General features: G+C 47.0%; 1 protein-coding gene across 1 annotated transcript; it reads left to right on the top strand.

Annotated features, from left to right (window-relative positions):
• Positions 1-984: 984 nt before the first annotated feature.
• LOC144737703 (histone chaperone ASF1-like) lies at positions 985-13,716 on the top strand. The gene is made up of 4 exons (XM_078620560.1): positions 985-1,517; positions 4,961-5,076; positions 6,782-6,958; positions 9,262-13,716. Exons 1-4 carry the CDS (start codon positions 1,409-1,411, stop codon positions 9,535-9,537), a joined length of 678 nt encoding a protein of 225 aa, XP_078476686.1. The 5' UTR covers positions 985-1,408; the 3' UTR covers positions 9,538-13,716.
• The last annotated feature ends 6,804 nt before the right edge of the window (positions 13,717-20,520 follow it).

Here is a 20,520-nt window from a genome sequence, read left to right as displayed (position 1 = left end):
GTGTTGAATCAAATCGGTAGGCAAACCAAAGAACTCGTTCACCAATTGGAATCGAATCGTTACACCCATTATTAAATGGAATCGAATCGTTAACCAATCTAATCGCATTTTTTACAAAAAATAAATGGAATCGTTCACCCAAGGTAGTCGAATCGTTAACTAATTGCAATTTTAATTCGTTACACCGAAGGTAAAGGGAATCGTTACCCAATGTAATGAAACCGTTAATCATTTGTATTCGAATCGTTACACGAAAAGATCAATAGCTTTCTTCATGGAATCGAATCGTTAACCTATTGGAATCGAATCGTTGCCGGTGAGAATAAATAGAATCGTTACCCACCGGAATCGAATCTTTACCGAAGGGAATCTATCTAGCAATTGAATCGAATCGTTACACCTTAGATAAATGGATCGTAACCCATAGAATCGTGAACCAATTGGAATCGAATTATTACACGTCTGTATCAATATAATCGTTTCCCTTTGAATGAAAGCGTTAATCAATTGGAATTTAATCGTTACACGTAAGGATGAATGGAGTCGTTGCCCAAAGAAATTGAATCGTTTTACCAATTGAATCCAATCTTTACACCAAAGTAAATGGAATCGTTACCCAAAGGAATGGAATCGTTACCCCAAATGAGTAGAATCGTTACCCCAAAATAATGGAATCGTTATTCAATGGATCGAATCGTTACCCGATTGGAATCGAAGCGTTGCACGTAAGAATCAACATAATCGTTACCCATTGAATCAAATCGTTAACCAAATAGAATCGAATCGTTACACGATAAGATTAATAGATTCATTATTCAAAGGGAATTTAATCGTTTTCCCAATCGAATCGAACCCTTATACTAAATACTAATAGAATCGTTAGCGGAGGGAATCGAATCGTTACCCTCTCTCCCTCCCTCCTCCCCCCCACGTGACCGCGCTCCTGGCCAATGGGAGCGCGGCTCGCGCCCCGTTCAAGTCGCGTGGCCGCGTACGCGGGAACGAGCGCAGACGGAGCTGAGACCCCGTGGCGAGCGGCGTTGACCGTGGAACGAGAGCCTTTGGAACTACCGCTGATCGAGTTGTCATTTCATTTGCGCTCATCGCCCTTTGTAATACCAAGGAGCGAGTTAACGAGGCCAGATTCGGTGACTGTAAAATAGTCGTCGTCGGGGGGGGAACAAAAAAAATCGAGAATTTTACGTGGTGGGGGGGGGCAGCATTTGGGAGTTTCAAACAAGCGGTGTTGGTCAAACATCACAATCGGGAAGGTCACGAACAGCGGTGGCGAAGAGCGGCGATCATTGTGTAATTGTAGACAAGCCGGCTAAGTAGTTGAAGCAGCAGCAACAAGAACAGCAGTCGACTCAAGCAGCAGCAGTAGTAGTAGAATAACAACAGCATCGCCATGGCGAAGGTTCAAGTAAACAATGTGGTGGTGCTTGACAATCCATCTCCCTTCTTCAACCCCTTCCAGTTCGAGATCACCTTCGAGTGCACCGAAGATCTACTCGAAGGTTCGTGCTGTGAGCCTCTGCGTCGGTGTGTAGCTTCTTGTCGAATGTTAAACGCGTCACCTCGTGTGTGTGATCACGAGGTTCTGCTGAAGCTGGTTGTGTTTTAGAGTTTGTTGTTTGGCGTTTCGAGTCGGTGAACGTGGACAAATTGGCGCTTGAAAATGAATTGGTGGCTGTTTGTGGTGGCGGCGGCGGCTTGCCAAATCGTCGTTTCAACATCGGAAGATCGTAACGAGTTTATCATTGGGATCATCATCAGGAGTTATAATCATTGGGATCATCACGAGTTATAATCATTGGGATTATCATCAGCAGTTATAATCATTGGGATTATCATCACGAGTTATAATCATTGGGGGCATCAGTTATAATCATTGGGATCATCACGAGTTATAATCATTGGGATCATCACGAGTTATAATCATTGGGATCATCATCAGGAGTTATATTCATTGGGATCATCATCAGCAGTTATATTCATTGGGATCATCAGCAGTTATAATCATTGGGATTATCATGAGTTATAATCATTGGGATTATCATCATGAGTTATAATCATTGGGATTATCATCAGCAGTTATAATCATTGGGATTATCATCAGCAGTTATAATCATTGGGATCATTATCACGAGTTCATCATCAGCTGTTATGATCATTGGGATCATCATCACGAGTTATAATCATTGGGATCATCATCAGCAGTTATAATCATTGGGATCATCATCACGAGTTCATCATCAGGAGTTATAATCATTGGGATCATCATCGCGAGTTACAATCATTGGGATCATCATCAGGATTTATAATCATTGGGATCATCATCACGAGTTCATCATCAGGAGTTATAATCATTGGGATCATCATCGCGAGTTATAATCATTGGGATCATCATCAGGATTTATCATCACACGGTCAAATTAATCATCATGGCCCGCCTCACTGCTCGTTGAATGAAGATCTCTCACGCAAGCGGACTTGAAGCACACTAACTACACACAAGGCAAACCCCAGTGTCTACCATGGAAGTAAAACAACAACTGTGGAAAGACTTTAATTCATAACAAGCACAATCTCCTACGGGTTTTGTTTGGCTTTGTGTGCAACATTTCACCGTTTCCATCCCTTTTGAAACGCACGAAATTACCGCGGGACCCATTAAAAAACACAAAACCTTGCAGATTGTCTGCCTTGTGCGGCTCGGTTACAATGAGTAGTGTTTGGTTTTTATATCAGTTATCTCGCTCACGCTTTTACACTTTTATTATTGTTAACGGTGGCAACCAAATGTTGCTAGTTTTTTTTACCTCATTTTAATTGTACATGTGAATTGGCCCGATGTCGTGATGTCTGACTTTTATGCAACCCACACCGTTGATATGTCGTGGTTCTTCACATCTAAGTAGAGGACACGTTGACATCGTTAAGAGTTGTTTGTGATACAAAGCGAGAGGAGGAGAGGGGATGTTACTACATTTTATTCCGAATATATATTTTGGCAAACTATTAATTGTACGTGGACGACACCGCGCCTATTAACGCCACAATCTCCACTTTACATCGTGACGCCTGGTTATTATAATAGTTATACATAACTATACTTCATATCCTTCACGCTACTTTAATGTATTACGCCAATAAATCTTACTACTTTGTGTTAGCGTAGCGTATTTTTAAAAGGTTTTATCGGTTTTAGCAGCGGGGTTGTGGGTGGTGTTTGAGGGCCTTGTGTTGCAGGCTTTAAGCGAATGTCGTGTATTTATCGGCGTTTAAGTTTGCGGTTTGCGTATTTTGTTGTTTCTGTAGTTGTTTGTGTAGTTGTGTGAGTGTTAGGGTAAGTGTTTTTATTAGTAGTGTTGTTTAAAATAACAAGTAAAATCTGTCTGAGGCCCTAATTTGGCGCTAAAAAGCGCGCGATAATTAATTTGGCGCAATTTAAGTTTCGAATCTTTCGTAATAACCCGGGGGGTTAAACAAACAAAGACGAACGCAGCGGTATTAAATAACAACGGAGAGTTTAAAAGATAAAAAACTAAAAAACGCGGTATTCAAGTGACGGCGAACACTTTGTAGCCGTCAATGTTGTACGTGCCACGCACTGTACACAACGCGATTGAGGCGCGATTTTGTTTAGATTTAAAACAAATGAATAACGACAAAGTATTAAAATTAAAAACCCGTGATGTAAAATGAAGATGCCCTACGCTACAATGTTGTTAAACTGCGGGGTAAAGCGGATTTCGGGAATGTGTAAATGTAGATTGGACTCGCGCGCACTGTACATTGGCGTACAGTGCAATTTGGCGCGATTTTCTGTATTTCACTTTGCGATAATCGATAATGATAAAATGTTATTCAATAGATGAGTAAAAGCGACAGACACCGCCGTGCAACAATGCTATAGTTTAAAAACGTTAAATACCAAAACTTAGCGCAATTTCAATTCGATTATCCGAGCGACGTTTCAATTGCAATAAAGGATCGCGCGGCAATTTAAAACGACCCCGAAATGTCTTCTTGGTTCTTTCGGTAAAGTCGCGTAGAAGGGAAATTTTAAAATAATAAAAATACAACAATTAAATCAGTTGTATTATTTCCCTTCTACGTGACTTTACCGAAAGAACCAAAATAATAAAAATAGCATAATAAAATAAAAGTTATTATTTCCCTTCTACGTGACTTTACCGAAAGAACCAAAATAATAAAAATAATAAAATAATTTTCATTATTTCCCTTCTACGTGACTTTACCGAAAGAACCAATAAGATGAATCCCTACAGTCACGAAAGCTTGAAATCTAAAAAAAAGACCCCGAAATGTTTAAGCATTAAATGCACAACGCGATTAGTTGAGGACACACTTGTAGCCAGAGGAACGACGACTTTCAGTAACGCCGCATACTGTGGTGGGGCACTTGTTGGTACAACACAATTTGGCGCGATTTTTTGGTGTGTTATCTAGTCCCAAGTTAACTCACGACGTTTCGGAAGCAACACAAGCGAGCGATTACCCCGAAATCATCACAGTTCATTGATTATCTGCGATTCATCGTTAACTTTATTTAGAGATGTGTAGGAGCGCCGTTGTTTTTAAAGACATTGTTACTCACCGCAAGAAACTCTAGCAACACGACCGCCACACAACTCTGCCACACGCCATTCCGATGACATACACGTAACAGAGTTGGTCAAACATCCTAATATAGGACCACAGAACTCGGGCATTTGTTGGCGCCGCTTCTGGCCGCATACCGAGTGCTTCACATGGGTTTTCCCCCACGCCTCTGAATCTACAGAAACTGTCGTTTTTTGGTTTGTTGTCCTTCCCCGGCACTTCTGCACGCTTAGCACGGTCGGCTACGTACGGTGCGAAGCATTTCAACATGCATGCAGCACGTGGACAGAATTTGTGACGTAATTTTTTTGTACTATTTTTTGTAACGTAGACCTGGAGTGGAAGATCATCTACGTGGGCTCGGCCGAGAGTGAGGAGTACGACCAGACGCTGGACTCGGTGCTCGTGGGGCCTGTCCCCGCCGGTTGCCACATGTTCGTCTTCCAGGTACCGATCTCTCTCTATTCCTCTCCGTCTGTCTCTCCTCCTTACTCCATCCACTGTGCCGTCGCGATTTGCGGTCGGTTTCTTGTTTTTTTGTGCGGCGACTTATTTTTTGCGTCGTCTCGAAACGTCGCGTTTTGTTCGTGAATGAATGTATGCGTTTCGGCGTTGGACATCATAATTGCAGAGCGCTATCGTCGTCACCAGCAGCATTACCGCAGCAGTGGCCAAGCGGTGTTTCCCGAGCCAAATGCGTCTCTTTAATTCATCGCGTGGCTCTATCGAAGGGGCGTCACGTAGAAATGTACCATCACAGTCGAAGCCAAAGAATATTGAAAGTCTCCCGTGCTGTACCGAAAACTGTCACTATATATAAACTTTTATACAATAAACTCGATTATCCGTGCTAAGGACGGGGTTGATGGCCGCGGATAATTCAAAATTGCGGATTATACATGAATATCCATTTTCCACGGTTCTCTATGCCTAAAACTAACGATCGACCGATGGATTTGCATGCTCTGATGACGCTTTCCTGCTCCCGCGCAGAAGACTCTGCTCACTACGTGGATAGGAGAGCCATGCCAACCAACATCAATCAAACTCCGCCCACTTGTAAAGGCTTGCAACTGCAGTACTTAATGGGAAATTCCATGAGTTATTAATTTCTACACGGTAGACTCGATAATCCGCAAATCGGATAAATCACACGCAGATAATCGAGTCTACTGTGTGTATATATATACTTGGCTCTTTGTAGAACTCGTGGGTACTTTTTGGCTCTGATCTGTTACAGGTTGGCCACCCCTGCTGCATTATCGTAACGATGATCATCATAGCCAGCAGTTGTCCTTAATCGTCGAACGCACTGTGCACAAAACTTGGTAAAACCTGCTTTAATTAATCTTATGTGCTACAGTGCCTGTGACCGAATCTGCTGGAATACACCCCGATTTTAGTCCTGTAGGGAAACTACGCAGGGTTAGCGCTCAACACCTCCGATGAGCACGGTTGCAAAATAAGTTCCAAATACATACGTACGTACATCGTGCTTGGAAGGGCGACCACTTTGCATGAAGCAGCCGAGTGTTATAGGCTGCTGGTGCTGCTGCATGATTACATTGTAGGCGGCAGATGGAAGTGTGGCAAATTGCATTGGTTAATTTGTGTCCCGTTCCATCTTACCCTGGCTGCTGCCCTCAATCTTCTTCCCCTCCGTCGTTCTATTTCCACGTGCCTTCTCTCCCTCTGTGTGTCTTTATGTCTCCCTGCATCTCCCTCCGTGGAACTTGTCTCTCTCCATATTCCTCCTCGGCCTGCTCCAAACTGTTTCTCTCTCAAACATCCTCCCTGTCACCCTCTCTCTGTCTTCCTATATCGCTCCATCTCCTCCCCTCCATCTTCCTGTCTCTCCATCTCCCTCCATCTACCTATATCTTGTCATCTCCCTGTGCCCATCTCCTTCCCTTCATCTTCCTGTCTCCCTCCATCTTCCTATATCTCTCACCATCTTCATTTGTCCATCTTCTTCCCCTCCATCTTCCTCTCTGTCCATCTCCTTCCCCCCCCAATCCTATCTCTCTCAATCTTATTCACCCCTACATCTTGCTCTGTCAATTTCCTTCCCTCCGTCTCATATCCCTACCATCCATCTCCCCTCTTTCTTTCTTTCGCTCCATCTGCGCCCCCCCCCCCCCGCTCGCTGTAGGCGATGGCAGCGAAGCCGGAGCTGATCCCCGACACGGACGCGGTGGGCGTCACGGTGGTGCTCATCACGTGCACGTACCGCAACCAGGAGTTCATCCGCATTGGCTACTACGTCAACAACGAGTACATCGACCCCGAGCTCAAGGAGAACCCTCCCGCCAAACCTGATTACTCCAAGGTGCGCCACGGTTGGCGAGACGTTGACTACCGCGCCAGGTTATGCAGGAGGGCGTGGGTTCAATCCAGAGGTCGCAAACGGTTTTGATTCCGTACCCGGCCGCACTACGGTCGCAAATGGGTACCCGTACCCGGCCGTACCCTACCTGTACTTGGCCGGGTATCGGGTACCTGATTGCGACCTCTGGGATGAAGCCATGTTGCAGGCGCGGGTGGGTTGATTCTAGGAACTTGAATTGCGAGAAGAGACAAGACGTTGGGAAATGAGTGACAAACGGTTACTCACCAGTGACTCACGTTCTACCCGTACCCGGCCACACCAGGGTTGCAAACGGGTATCCGTACCCGGCCGGGTACGGGTAGCAGGGTATCAGGTAGAGTACGGGTATCGGGTACCCGGTTGCGACCTCTGGTTCAATCCCCCCGACCCTGACGATGCCTGCTGCATATTTGACTGGCCATCGAACAAAGACGGTCAAAGCATCGCGTGCTTTTGGATGCGCTTCTGCGGCCGTCTGGAGCACTCTTCTTCCGTCCGATACTAGGAAGCCACTGGAGGAGCGATGCACTTTTATATCGAGATTGAAACCTCATTTCTTTAAAACTGCTTTTTGTGTTTAGTTTGTTGTCCTTACCCCGCAACTTCCGATTAGCAGAGTTGGCTACGTACGTTGTGAAAGAAGTTCAACATGCATATTTGGAGTTTGCATGTTTCTCTCTCCCTGTGATTGTGAGGATTTTTCTCTGGGTCCTCCGTTTTTGTTCCCTCCACGTTGAGAATCGACTTGGATTCAGGGTATTTAGCTGTTATACATTTCTAAGTGATAAGCCACTTCTCTGAGATATCGTTTGTGGCCAGGTCACTTCTGAAAACGAGATGTATAGCTTAGTGGGCCTTACCTGATCAAATAAAAATTGTTTTAATAGTTGAGTTTTTTTAATCGGGCCCTGCGAAAATAAACCTGGTTATGTCCATCGCCTCGTTACTTCTTAATCTGACAATTCGTGGGCTGTGATAATTGTTCCTGGCTGAAATTCTTGACTTTTAACACTTAATCTAGCTTCAATTCCTGGGCTCCTCACGCCTAATCTGGCTCAGCCCTTGATATTCGTAACACTTAATCTGGCTTAATCCGTGGGTCGTGATGATAAACCTGGCCCAATCACTGTCCTTCTAGCACTAAATGAGGCCTTTATGACCACTTAAAAGCTTAATTTTAGCTCAAGTCTGAGATCGTTGATGATATAGCTGGTTAAAACTAAACCAGGCTTTAATTCCTGGGGCGCCACGGGAGGCGAGATGTTAACTACCTCGCCTGATATACAGGAGGTTGTGGCTTAGATCCCAAAACCTGTATATTTTGAGTTTGCGAGTTTCTCTCACCCTTGGTCTCGTGGCTTTTCTCCAGGTCCTCCGGTTTTTTCCGCTCCACATTTAGAATCGACTTCACACGTTTTAGAGTATTTTAGCTGCTTTCAATTTCCACGTGATGATAAGCCGCTTCGTTGGGCCATCATTTGCGATAGGCCGCTTCTGAAAAAGAGCCACATGGCTCAGTGGGGCCTTACCTGGTTAATTAAATAAAAAAATTATATTCTTAGGTTTTTTTGGTAAAGTCACGTAGGTAAAAAATTAATAAAATAAAAATCACGACGTTTCGGAGGCAACACAAGCTTCCGTCTTCAGGTGGAACCGTCACAGCACGATAGCTGTATCAAGTGAGAGAAATTCCAAGAAACAGTATTTGTATATATACTGGTTGAGGGTGGGAGGAGCCAAGGTAGACCCTGAATATTATTTTTTGTGTGGTTCGGTGCGGCAGTATATATACAAATACTGTTTCTTGGAATTTCTCTCACTTGATACAGCTATCGTGCTGTGACGGTTCCACCTGAAGACGGAAGCTTGTGTTGCCTCTGAAACATCGTGATTTTTATTTTACTTTACTTTTATTAATTAAAATTTTTTACCTACGTGACTTTACCGAAAAAACCTAAGAATATGAATCCTTGCAGTCACGAAAGCTTCAAATCTAGAATAAAAAAACTAGTTGTGATGATGAACCTGCCACGCTATTGTCAGCCTTTTGGTGATAATGAACCTGCCTCTGTCCTTTGGCCTTTGCAATGCAGCTCCTTGTATCCAACCTAGCTCCTAATTCTGGGCCCTGGTAATGAACAAAGAATCAGAATCTTTACATAGACTGGATGAGGAATCCGATGCGCTGTGAAGCTCACACATGTCCAGTCGGGGTGGAATCACAATAACGACGTCCCACTCTCCGTGGTATATTCCCCTCACAGCTCCAGAGGAACGTTCTGGGCACAAGCCCCCGCGTCACGCGGTTCCAGATCAACTGGGACGACTCGCAGAAATTGGCGGAGCGTGAGAACGTCGACCCGGCGCTGGCATCGAACTCTGCGGCGTCCATGACGGCGGCGGCGGCGACGGCGGCCTCGCCGGGACTGTCCACGAAGGGGTTGCCAGCCTTCCCACCGCCACCGCCGCTCGGCATGTCGTCCTCCGCCCTCGCCCTCAACGTCCACCCCGACAACAGCAACTCCATGGACTGCCTCTGACTTGGCGCCTCCTCTTCCGGCGTTGTCATTTGTCGCGTTTCCGAAATTGCCGCGGGATTAACAAAAACTAAACAGGAAAACCGTTAAGTTGTTCCAACGGCCACAACCGTGCGTCTCTCGCAACCGCGCTCCGTAAAGGTTTTTTTTTAGATGTTCCGTGGCATGGTGTGATGCCCTCCCCACCCCACCACCCCACCATCACCACCGCCTTGTTTGTGTGTTGTTTTTTTTTATATCGACGGAAGCGACTTTGCTTTTCGGTTGACCGACATGAAACCCTTGCAGGTTAGGAGCAGGCCGTCCACCACCACGCCCCCCCCCCCCCCCTATCCGCTACCCCCTACTTTTTGCGTTCACTCCTTTTTACTCCTCGCAGCTCCAGTGTGCGTGGTATCAGGCAGACGGAGCGGAGAGTTTGGTTCGGGATGTGGGTGGGAGAGAGGCTGGGGTGGGCGTGACGTTGGCGAGATGTTAACTACCTCGCCTGGTATGCAGGAGGTCGTGGGTTCGATCCCGACCCTGACGCCTGCTGCTGTCTTTTTGTAGTTTTCGATGTCTCTCTCTCCCCTGTGGGTCGCGTGGATTTTTCTCCGGGGCCTCCGGTTTTCCCTCTCCGCATTTAGAATCAACGTCACGCGTTTAGAGTATTTGGCCGTTCGTAAATTTACACGCGATGATGGTAATCCACTTCGTTGAGTTATCATTAGTAATAGCCAGGTCCCAGCTGGAAAAAGAACTACATAGCTCAGTGTGGCATGAAAACCTGGTAAAATAAAAGTAGTTTAGTTAGATGAGGGGTTTTTATCGAGGTAGGCCGAAGGCTTCGGTGCGCCGTGAGGGTCAATTACCGTTGATCTCCAGTGTGGAAAGCTACGGAAAAGCCGCTGCCGTGTTTTTGTCGTGACAGGTTCAGAACTTTGGAGGTGGTTGAATAATCCCCCCGTGGGCTCATTCTGCCCATGTTGGTATTGAGTCACCTTTCCCCCTATCCCCTCACCCCCCCCCTCCAAATTGTTTCCTGGCTTTATAAAGAAATTGGCTTTTTCTCGTGCGCTGCAAAGCAAGCGTTTCAGCCCAGTTACAAGATGAGATTAAAGCACAAAACGGAATCTACTTGTTCTAAATTGGCGTTGTTTAGGTATGTCACAATGTTAGCCTCCATATCCCCCATACGCCACCCCCCCCCCCCCCCCCAAAGCAATTTCATGAATTGTCACAATTTGGCGTTTCAGTTTGATTCAAGATTAATATTTTCGTCTACCTTTGGCACCGTCTTGTTTGTGTTGTCTCTTTCCCCCCTCCCCTGCTACCCGTCTCTTGGCTGTGCATTATCCTACACTCAAGTCAGGGCGCGTGTTTTGCAAGAGTATTTTGCGCAACGTTAGTATCAGACTCCTGTTACCACGCACGATTTAGAAAGAAGCGTGTTGCTCTTAGAGTTGTGAGAACAGATTTCGGTCGGTGTGTCGACCCGTCATGATTACGCGCCCAAGTGTTGACGCCCGTCTCCCGAGATAACAACTGTGAGCCTTAATACGTACGTACGTTTAACTTCTTTCGCACCGTACGTTGGCAACCGGCGCTAATTGGAGGTGCTGGGGAAGGATCAACTAAACACAAAGCAGTTCTTTAAGAAATTCGTTTTCAATTTAGATTATTTAAAAGTCACTCGTGACATTACGGCAGTCGCACAATCGGGATATAAATTGGGGGAGTGGGGGAACGCACATTGAACAAATGTGAATAATAATCAAACGGGAGTGAGGCCACACGCTATTATTACCTGCGAGGCGTGCTACACGACATTCACAAATCGGTGTCGTGATGTCGTTGACGTGTTGAGAACCGCTGTGGTGGTGGTGGTGGTGCCTATGTCCTGTGCCGTTCTTTTGCCTGGGTACTATTGTAGGTTCGTTAGCAAAGATCAGATTTGCAGAGCGGAAGGGGGTGCGGGGAGGGGTTTATTTTGTTCTCGCACCTGCTCACACAGTTGATGAGTTGTAATATTTATTTTTATGAATGCGCTTAAGGGGGGAGGTGCGACGGGATGGATGATGAGGTGGATGACTTAATGGCCAAGAGGGGTCTTTGAGTCCAATTGGCTCAACAATTTCTTATCTCTCCCAGCCAGGGTGGCAAATGCTAATAATGATTTTAAGAAAGCGTTTGGGGTTTCTTTTCTTCCTCGATCACAAATGTGTAGGATGTTGTCGAAGGGTGCCGTAGAATGTCCGATTTTATAGATTGTTGTTTTGGGAGAACTAATTTGATAGGAAACGTCTACGGGGGGAAAAAAAAAAATCTAAAATGCATATTAAGTGCGTGCCGTGTCTATGAAAATGGACAATTGATATAAAGCTAACTTTTCTGACCGTGGTGGTGTTGGCGAATAGCGGTCAAGTTGAATGCTGCTAGTATTCGCCACCTAGGTCGGTAAAGACCACAACTTCCTGCTTTGCCCCCTTGGTTCACAGGCTAATAGCGAATCGGAAAATGTTTGTTGGCCGTTGTTAGAAGTGGAGGTGGCACCGTGGTGTGTGTGAGTGTGGTTTTATCGTTATTGGCGGTGCGGGGAAGGCCGGAGGAAGTTGTTTGTTCCATGGAGTTCTTTACAAAAAGGTTGTGCGTGGGATTGAAGCGGAGGAGTTGTCACGCTTGCTCGCGAGAGCGACCATGTTGAAGTAATAGAGTCAAAAGTAACAAATGCATTTTATATAAGTACTATGTATAGTTAATAAAGTTAAATTTATGTATTCACACACTCTGTGAAAATGTGTAAATCGTGTTTTTACATGGCAGTTTTTTTTACGTAAATTATCCCGTAATCTTTGCTTTCGGCACATGTGTATGCGCGCGTGTGTGTGTACGTTGATATTCTCTGGCACCGTACTTTGCCAACCATGCTAATCGGAGGTTGCGGTGGTGGGGGGGGCGGAAGACAAGCTAAACAACAAGCAAGGCACGTTGAACGGTGGCTCGCCGGACAATTAACGCTGGACCCGTCATTGGGCAATTCGCATACGCAAGCTTCCTTTCTACGATCACATATTGCCTGACCTTGCTTTGGCCTTAAAGATCACCCCCCCCCCTCCATTACTGCCTGCTGGAGGGGGGGGGCGGCAAGCGCCGTCTGCAAGCGCCTACGACGACCAGCTCCGGCACGCGAGGGGACACGTCGCGTACAGCGGGGCCCACTCCCTTGCATCACCTGCAAACCAACGGTTCAAGGCGAATCAACTTTGCCGGAGACTCGCCCGAGGGGTGTGGCGTCGGTCTCGTGGCCCCAATTTCACCACTTTTTGCTACTCTCGCCAGCCATGGCCGAGAGTCGAACCCAGTGGGCTTTGGGGAGACGGGTCGACATCCTGTGTGACGCCGCTCGACGTCGAATTACCAGCGCTAATCGATGCGCACGCACGCGCGAACGAAGTTGTCCCAAAGCTGGGCAGCTATCAAGATGTCACTGCAAGCTTGTAGGTCACCCTGTAATGGTGGTGGTAGCGGTGGCTTGCTGCTGCTTACCACCACTTGGCTTCCGCTTGGCCCTCCGATGAGACGAGACCTTCACGGGGGATTAATTAAGAATTGAGGCTAAGCGTGGTTTAAGGCTGAACATCCTCCCCTGGATACCGTATGGGACGGGGTATCATCCACGGGCGAGATGCAGCCATTTGACAGCGCCATAATGATTTAGAAATGTCGCCCGCGTTTCTTTGCGCAGGACCCCTTGCCACGAAGGATATCCATCGCCCTCGCAGGCGCCGGAAAGCGTCGATTTGGCGCGCCAAGTGTTTTTTTCCCCCCAATGTTAAGAATGCCGTCGCGTTTCAATAACGTGTTCGTATTGCGTGCGGTAATAATGCCTTGAAATTGTTTTTTTTTTGGAATTGGATTAGGTTGTGTTTTTTTTTAGGTTTGCATGGTGGGGCGGGAGGGGGGGTTGTTTGGATTTTTTTTTGTTTTTTTTATTTGCTTCCAATGTTTCTGCACACGTGTGTGCGTTAATGTCTCGTGTTATCCCCTGGGTCTCTGTTGCACAAGAGATGATTCTAAATGGGCTGTCGTGTAAAAAAACTAAACATCTGTCATACTGTACATACGCCCCCCACAAATTATTTCTACTTAGCACTGTCAAAGGTTCTGCAATAAAAAAAAAATAATAAAGCACTGAAAAGTTGACAGGGTTTTTCCTTGTTTTTAAGAAAGAACAGATTTGCAATTGCGCATTTCCGTTCCGAAACGTCTGCAAATTGTCGCAGCCTGTGCGTGGGTGTCCCCGTTCACCGCCGAATCTCGGGAACGGCACAAGCAGCTCTACGTTAATTTTATATTTAGAGGCGTAGTCGCAGCGACGTTTCTAAAGACGTTACTCGCCGCAGGCAACCATAGTGACACGACTGCAGTACTCTCCGATAGCTGGCGCTGAAAAGTCACACGCCCCCTCCACGTGTGGCCTTTTACTCCCGATTCCGTTACGGAATTGACGTAAACGTGTGGATTCGGAAGAAAAAGTGATGACGTGTACGATGACGTACACGTCATCGGTAACGGGATGGTTAAGATAATTACATTAATGAGCCGAAAACTCGACGGATTCCATGTTACATACTTTAGTTACTGGCATCAGAAGAATGTTTTTTTTTTACGTATCAGAAACTTTACGTAGACTGGAGGAATCCGATGAGCTTTGAAGCGCTCTTTCACACACACGTCGAGTGGCCTTGTGCAGTAATGGTGAGCAAACCCGACTTGCAAAATCCAGAAAGTTGCCGATTTCATCCAAGCGTGGGAGTTTTAACAACGAGCACGTTTATTAGACTATTTTATTGGTAGGAACCACCTGGTTCCACCAGCCCACGGGATTATTGTATCCGTCCGTCGTGGGAGGGGTGGGGCTGGGTGGAGAGGGGAGGGGCTGGGTGGAGAGGGGAGGGGCTGCGTGGGGAGGGGTGGGGCTGGGTGGGGAGGGGTGGGGCTGGATGGGGAGAGGCTGGTCACCCCGTGGTGCCCTCATAAAACTCAACGTTTAACCTACTCACGCCGGCTTGTGCCTCAGTCGGCCACATTTGCGTTCCTACCAGCTCCCTCTGCACGAATGTGTTATTTATACCGGAGGAATGATAAATACCCTCACCCCTTTCCGCAGTATAAACCATAATAATGTTTTATTATTACACACTTTCATTAAACTTGCCGTGTTTGTTTATATTTTTTTGAAATGTTTTGACGAAGCTGAACGAGCTGAAATTGTTTACACACCGACTCGCTTCCTCGCGTGACGATTCAAGATTTCGTTTTAACAAAACAAAAAAGCCGGTCCAGATCCCACCCATCGTGGTGTCTATTCGTGTTTTAACTAAATGTTTACTAAGTAATAATCGTACATTCCACCCAACCCCCCCCCCCCCCCCCATTTTTTGCAATCACGAATGGTCGCGCCCACCCCTTCCATTTGACCAAGAGCAACAAGTAAACACAAAAATACAACAAAGTAATGAAAAAAAAATTTCGATTTTTAAATGCGCACACTTTTATTTGTACTCAAGTAGAAAGTAAATGCTTTTGACCCTGGAATTTTTTATCGAATTTTACGTGTGGCTTTTCGATGTGTTAAAATTTCTTTATGCGAGCCACCCTTATAAACATTTGATTAATTCAGGGGTCAAAAGCATTTATTTTATACTTTTGAGTGCAAATGAAAGGGTATGCATTGGAAAGCTTGTGTTTTTTTACCACGTAAGCCCCACTGAGATATGTGGCTATTTTTCACAAATGGTCGCTCAACGAAGTGGCAATTCGTCGTGTGGAAATGTATAGCAACCAAATACTCTCAAGCCGTGAGGTTGATTATAAATGTGGTGGTGAAAACCCGAAGGATCCGGAGAAAAATCCACGCGACCACGGGGAGAGAGACACGCAAACTCCAAATATGCACCAGGCGTCAAGATCGGGATCGAACCCACAACCTCCTGTATACCTGGCGAAGTAGCTAACATCTCTCCACCGTGGCGCCTCTAAATAGTATAAATACACCGCATCTAATCGATTGCCAAGTAATGTGCATGGTGGCCAGTGTGGTAAGGGAGGCTAGAATTTTCTTCTTAGAATACCCTCCGATGAAGGTCATTTTGAAAGAAGGGGTGTGATAAAAAAAAACATGCAGGGCTGTGCCTTCGTGCGAGAGTATCTGTGTCAGTATGTGGGTCTCTATGCGAATCTGTGTGTCTCTTTGCGAGTCTCTGCGAATCTGTGTGGGTCTCTGCGAGTTTGTGGATCTGCGATTCTGTGGGTCTCTGCGAATCGTGTGTGTGGGTCTCTGAGAGTCTGTGGATCTCTGTGAGTTTATCTGTGGGTATCTGTGCAAGTGTTGTTGGGTGTCTGAATGGCGGCACTAAAATAATCCGTGAACTCGGCAGCCAACGTCGTCGAACGGCTCAAGTGGAAACGAGACGTCAAAATGTGACGTCTGTTCCAAAACAAAATCAGATGCTCATCTTTGCGACACGCAATTAGCAAATTCTAACGATAATGATAAAAAAGAAGAGCTCTTCATGGTGCTGGTGACAAACCTGTTAACCCATACGGTTAAACCCGTATTCTTGTCCAGTGAAATTGAGTTTTAAGGTCCATACAGCGTACAGCCGTTTCGATACGAGCCAAAAAAATGTGTTCGTGTTTCTCCCTTGTGATGGGACTTTGTGGGATGAACGTTGAGATTTCTCAGGGTGACCAATAAGGTCTGAATTGGTCTGTAATAAGGTATGACACTGCTAAGTGGGTTGATAGGTATGCGGTGACGACTGGATGTGAAATGAGGACGAGTGACGGGGAACGTTTTGTGACAATGACGGGAGGAGGGGGGGGGGGAGACTTCCCGCATTCACCGCCTCGCTAATTGGGGGGGAGGAGGGGGGGAGGGCAATTAGCGAGACGCTGAATTAATTGGGACGTTAGTTGACCTTTCGCACAAACCCTCAAAGCGCCCCCAGCCCCCCTCCACCTTTTCGTCGGTCGCCCGGGGTCGTTGAGATTTTCTGAGTAAAGTCACGTAGAATGGAAATAATAAAATAATAAAAATAAAACAATAAAATAATTCTCACGACGTTTCGGCCACAACGCAAGCAGCCGTCCTCAGGTGGAGAACAGGTCTGTCGAGAAGACAGTCCATTCAGACAGGTCTGTCGAGAAGACAGACCAAGAAGATGAATCCCTGCAGTCACGAAAGCTTAAAATCAATATTTTGTGAGTGCTCGCGTTGGTGCTGTGGTGTGCGGTGTGGTGTGTGGTGCACAACGAACCCCAAACGTCGTGATTTTATTGTTTTATTGTTATAAATTTTTATTTCATTTTTTACCTACGTGACTTTACCGAAAGAACTAAGAGTATGGACCAGTTTTCGTTTCCCGCTCACGGCCAGCACCGGTGACGATTATATCTGAACCGGTCCTGGGCCTCCCCTCACACCGACTCAGCCTCGAATGAGTACCTGCTGCGGTGCGCGAACATCGCCAATGGGGAGACAAAGGCGGCCGGGCGTGGTGTTGGCCACCCACCCTCTCGTGTGCCGTGCCGCCCTTCATAGATGCTCGATAACGGCACTTGCCCCAGCAGTCTGGTTAAGGCTATACGGGGGATGTTTGTCTTTGGAACTGGTGAGCCACAGAGAATTCTAGATTTGAAGCTTTCGTGACTGCAATGATTCATACTCTTAGTTCTTTCGGTAAAGTCACGGAGGTAAAAAATTTAATTAAAATTACTAAAAAATAAAATAAAAATCACGACGTTTCGGAGGCAACACAAGTCTCCGTCATCAGGTGGGACCGTCACAGCCAGATTTGCTGCATCAAGAGAAGCGACAGAGAAGCCAACGGCGTGCGTGTGTGCGCGCACGAACCTCCTTCACAGAGGCTGGCCTTAACACTGCTGCTACCGGCGATCGGCAAGTCCATTCAGGTGGAAGCTGCCCTCCAGCAACGACAAGAGCGCAGATGAGCGACACCTCAAAACAACGTGCAGAGCGCCGGGCAGATAAAATGCAGAAAGTTGGCACAGTGGGCGGGCGCAGTTGGTGCATCTGCCAGTCAGTCAACCCATGACAACTACCTGGGTCTGCCCTGCGGCGTGCCAGCAGTGAGCCTTCGACACTTCACGTAGCCTTGAAGTGTACCGAGCCCTGGCACAGGCGCCGTGGTGACGCCGCCGCCAAGTAATGGCGACTGTTGCTTTTACAGGGTGGCCCAAAAGATACAGGCCACGTGGGTTATTTTACTTATTTCAACATACGTTCAAACTGACTTCCATTCACATGAATGCATGTGTAGTGAGTCCAAGGACGAGCCGGGAGTTGAGGCGACACTTTTATTCAATAACACTAATGTACAGGGTCCCTACGGCAAAGGGGTAACGGCCTCTTACACCCGCTACCTGGGGAGGTATCGTGTCCTATTACTTGGGACCACGTACACTCAGCCCTCTGGCTAGGGTCCCTAGGGGAGGTTATCTCGACCTGACCCAGCCAAGGTAACGGGTCTGACCACTGGCCCTCTCAGCCCGGCACTTAGAAGGACAGGGGACTGGGGTACCCAGGGTCCTACTCTAAGCCCGGTCTTCAGTCTTCGGCTTGAGGAACACTGCCGAACCCGGTCAGGGGTCCGGCTTTTATACATCTGCCAGGTTCCCCACGCCCCTGGCCACGCCTCCCTTCCAGAGAGTTCCAGAGAGACCTGGGATCTTCCCCCAGCCCCCCTCTTGGGGTCTGGGGATCCTTGGTGGCCCACACATCACACCCTACTGGTGGATGTCTGCTAGAGCAGGTAAGTACCCCGTTTATCGCGTTACACATGTGAAAAGGACTTCGGGCACGGTAGGTCTAGCTCTACTTTATGGTTTATTCACAGATAACGTGCAAACACATAGAGACCAAACTTACAGAGGCTTCACTCCAGAATGTGCCCCGAGCTTTAACTCGGGCCTCTTATATATCCCGTATCCCCCTTTCCAGCAGGTTATCCTTTCTCTTTCTCCATTTCCAACGGTTATCAACCGTTCGTTATTAATTAATTCTAGATTTGAAGCTTTCGTGACTGCAAGGATTCATATTCTTAGGTTTTTCGGTAAAGTCACGTAGGTAAAAAATTAAAATTAATCAAATAAAAATCACGACGTTGCCTCCGAAACGTGATTTTATTTTAATTTTACTTTTATTCATTGAAATTTTTACCTACGTGACTTTACCGAAAAAAACCTAAGAATACGTTCTTAATTATTTTAATCTTCCCGCCTCTTCCCTTTGCACCAATCTGATGTTAATGCTTCCGATGCCTTCCAATTAGATTGGTGCGTGGCATCGCTGACCAAAGCTGGTTATCAATTCTAGATTTGAAGCTTTCGTGACTGCAAGGATTCATATTCGTAGGTTTTTTCGGTTTTATTTTATTTTTATTGAAATTAATAAAAGTAAAATAAAAATAAAATATTATTTTATTTTTATTTTACTTTTATTAATTTTAATTTTTTACCTACGTGACTTTACCGAAAAAACCTAAGAAAGCTGGTTATCAGTGGCCCGGCTACTTCTAAACTTGGCCTGCCTGTGAAGTCGTTAAGTATTCTGGCAGGCTACCGCCCCACACGCAGACACAGGGTTGGCCGCCAGGCCTAACCCTTACACATGCATTGCGCCTAGGCTATTATATACAGGGTGCTTCAAAAAAATGTGAACACTTCTGAGAATTTGCAACAATACCACAACAAAGGTGCCCTTAGGCCTCTGGAGACCACCTGGAGAAGATTCCAGGCACGTGTTGACAATGATGGCGAAGTGGAGACTCTTTGACTTTTTAAAGCTATTAACATACATTTGTTATCATGTTAGAGTGTATTATCCGTTCTTTTTCCATTAAAAACGATAGTCCCATATAAGTGTTGACATTCTTTTGAAGCACCCTGCAGATGTAGTGGCATTGGTGGAGGCCACTGCATGAGGCATAAGGCCGGCCTGCGTGAGGCACGATGTGCATCGCTCACACCAGCCGCATGCAGTGGCAGCCTCTGGCCGTTAGGGGGCGAGAGCGCCAGGGACGGCGCCGCGATTCACCTGGAGCAGAGGTCGCAAACGGGTTTTGATTCCTTACCCGTACCCGTACCCGGCCGCACCAGGGTCGCAAATGGGTACCCGTACCCGGGTACCCGTTCCCTACCCGTACCCTATCCGAAATGAGTGACAAACGGTTACTCACCAGTGACTCACGGCCTACCCGTACCCGGCCGCACCAGGGTCGCAAACGGCTACCCGTACCCGTACCCAGCCGGGTACGGGTAGCCGGGTATCGGGTAGGGTACGGGTATCGGGTACCCGGTTGTGACCTCTGACCTGGAGCCATGGCACTCCAGGTGAACCCAGAGGCCTGGTGACCGGATGTACCGGCCAAGGGGCCCCTAGGAGGGGGCTGGGGGAACCACGGGCCCAGATCCCTTCTCGAAGGCTCGAGAAGGGAGGCGTGGCCAGGGGTGGAGGAAGCCCCGGGACTGGCAATATAAGCCGGACCCCTGAACGGGTCTGGCAGCTGTTTCAAGACTGAAGATGGAAACCGTCACCTGGAGAAAACCTGCCCGACTACAGGACCCAGACACGAGCCAGGGTCCGGTCCGAGATAGCCACCCCGTGTGAGCTAGCGTTAGCTAGCCCGGAGGAGACACCTCCCAAGGGTAGCTGGTGAAGGGGCAAGTTATACCCCCGTCGTGTTTTAGGGATAATTGTAAATAAACGTGTTGGCTCTAAGAAGTATCTGCCTCCCTCGTGTGAACCACTACACATATATCGCGGCTCTTGCATTAATCACATTGTGACACTCACGGTCTCGAAAATTTAACGCTGTAGGGGGCGCTTCGTCTTTTTTTTACAAATTTGCAGCCACGACAGCTCCATAGTATAGTCTGGTGGGGGGCCCCCAACTCATAGCTTTGACCGCCGGAGTGGGGGGC

This window comes from Lampetra planeri, chromosome 3 (assembly GCF_965212315.1).
Source record: "Lampetra planeri chromosome 3, kcLamPlan1.2.h2, whole genome shotgun sequence".
NCBI lineage: Eukaryota > Metazoa > Chordata > Hyperoartia > Petromyzontiformes > Petromyzontidae > Lampetra > Lampetra planeri.
The sequence above is the reverse complement of the archived record's forward strand: the minus strand, read 5'-3'. Positions and strand labels throughout refer to the sequence as shown.

What these genes read in the sequence shown, in the direction of transcription:
- LOC144737703 (XM_078620560.1), top strand. Translation starts at nt 1,409, where the DNA reads ATGGCGAAGGTTCAAGTAAACAATGTGGTGGTGCTTGACAATCCATCT. An exon ending in CACCGAAGATCTACTCGAAG is followed by an intron (nt 1,518 to 4,960) that starts GTTCGTGCTGTG and finishes TTTGTAACGTAG; the next exon opens with ACCTGGAGTGGAAGATCATC. An exon ending in GCCACATGTTCGTCTTCCAG is followed by an intron (nt 5,077 to 6,781) that starts GTACCGATCTCT and finishes CGCTCGCTGTAG; the next exon opens with GCGATGGCAGCGAAGCCGGA.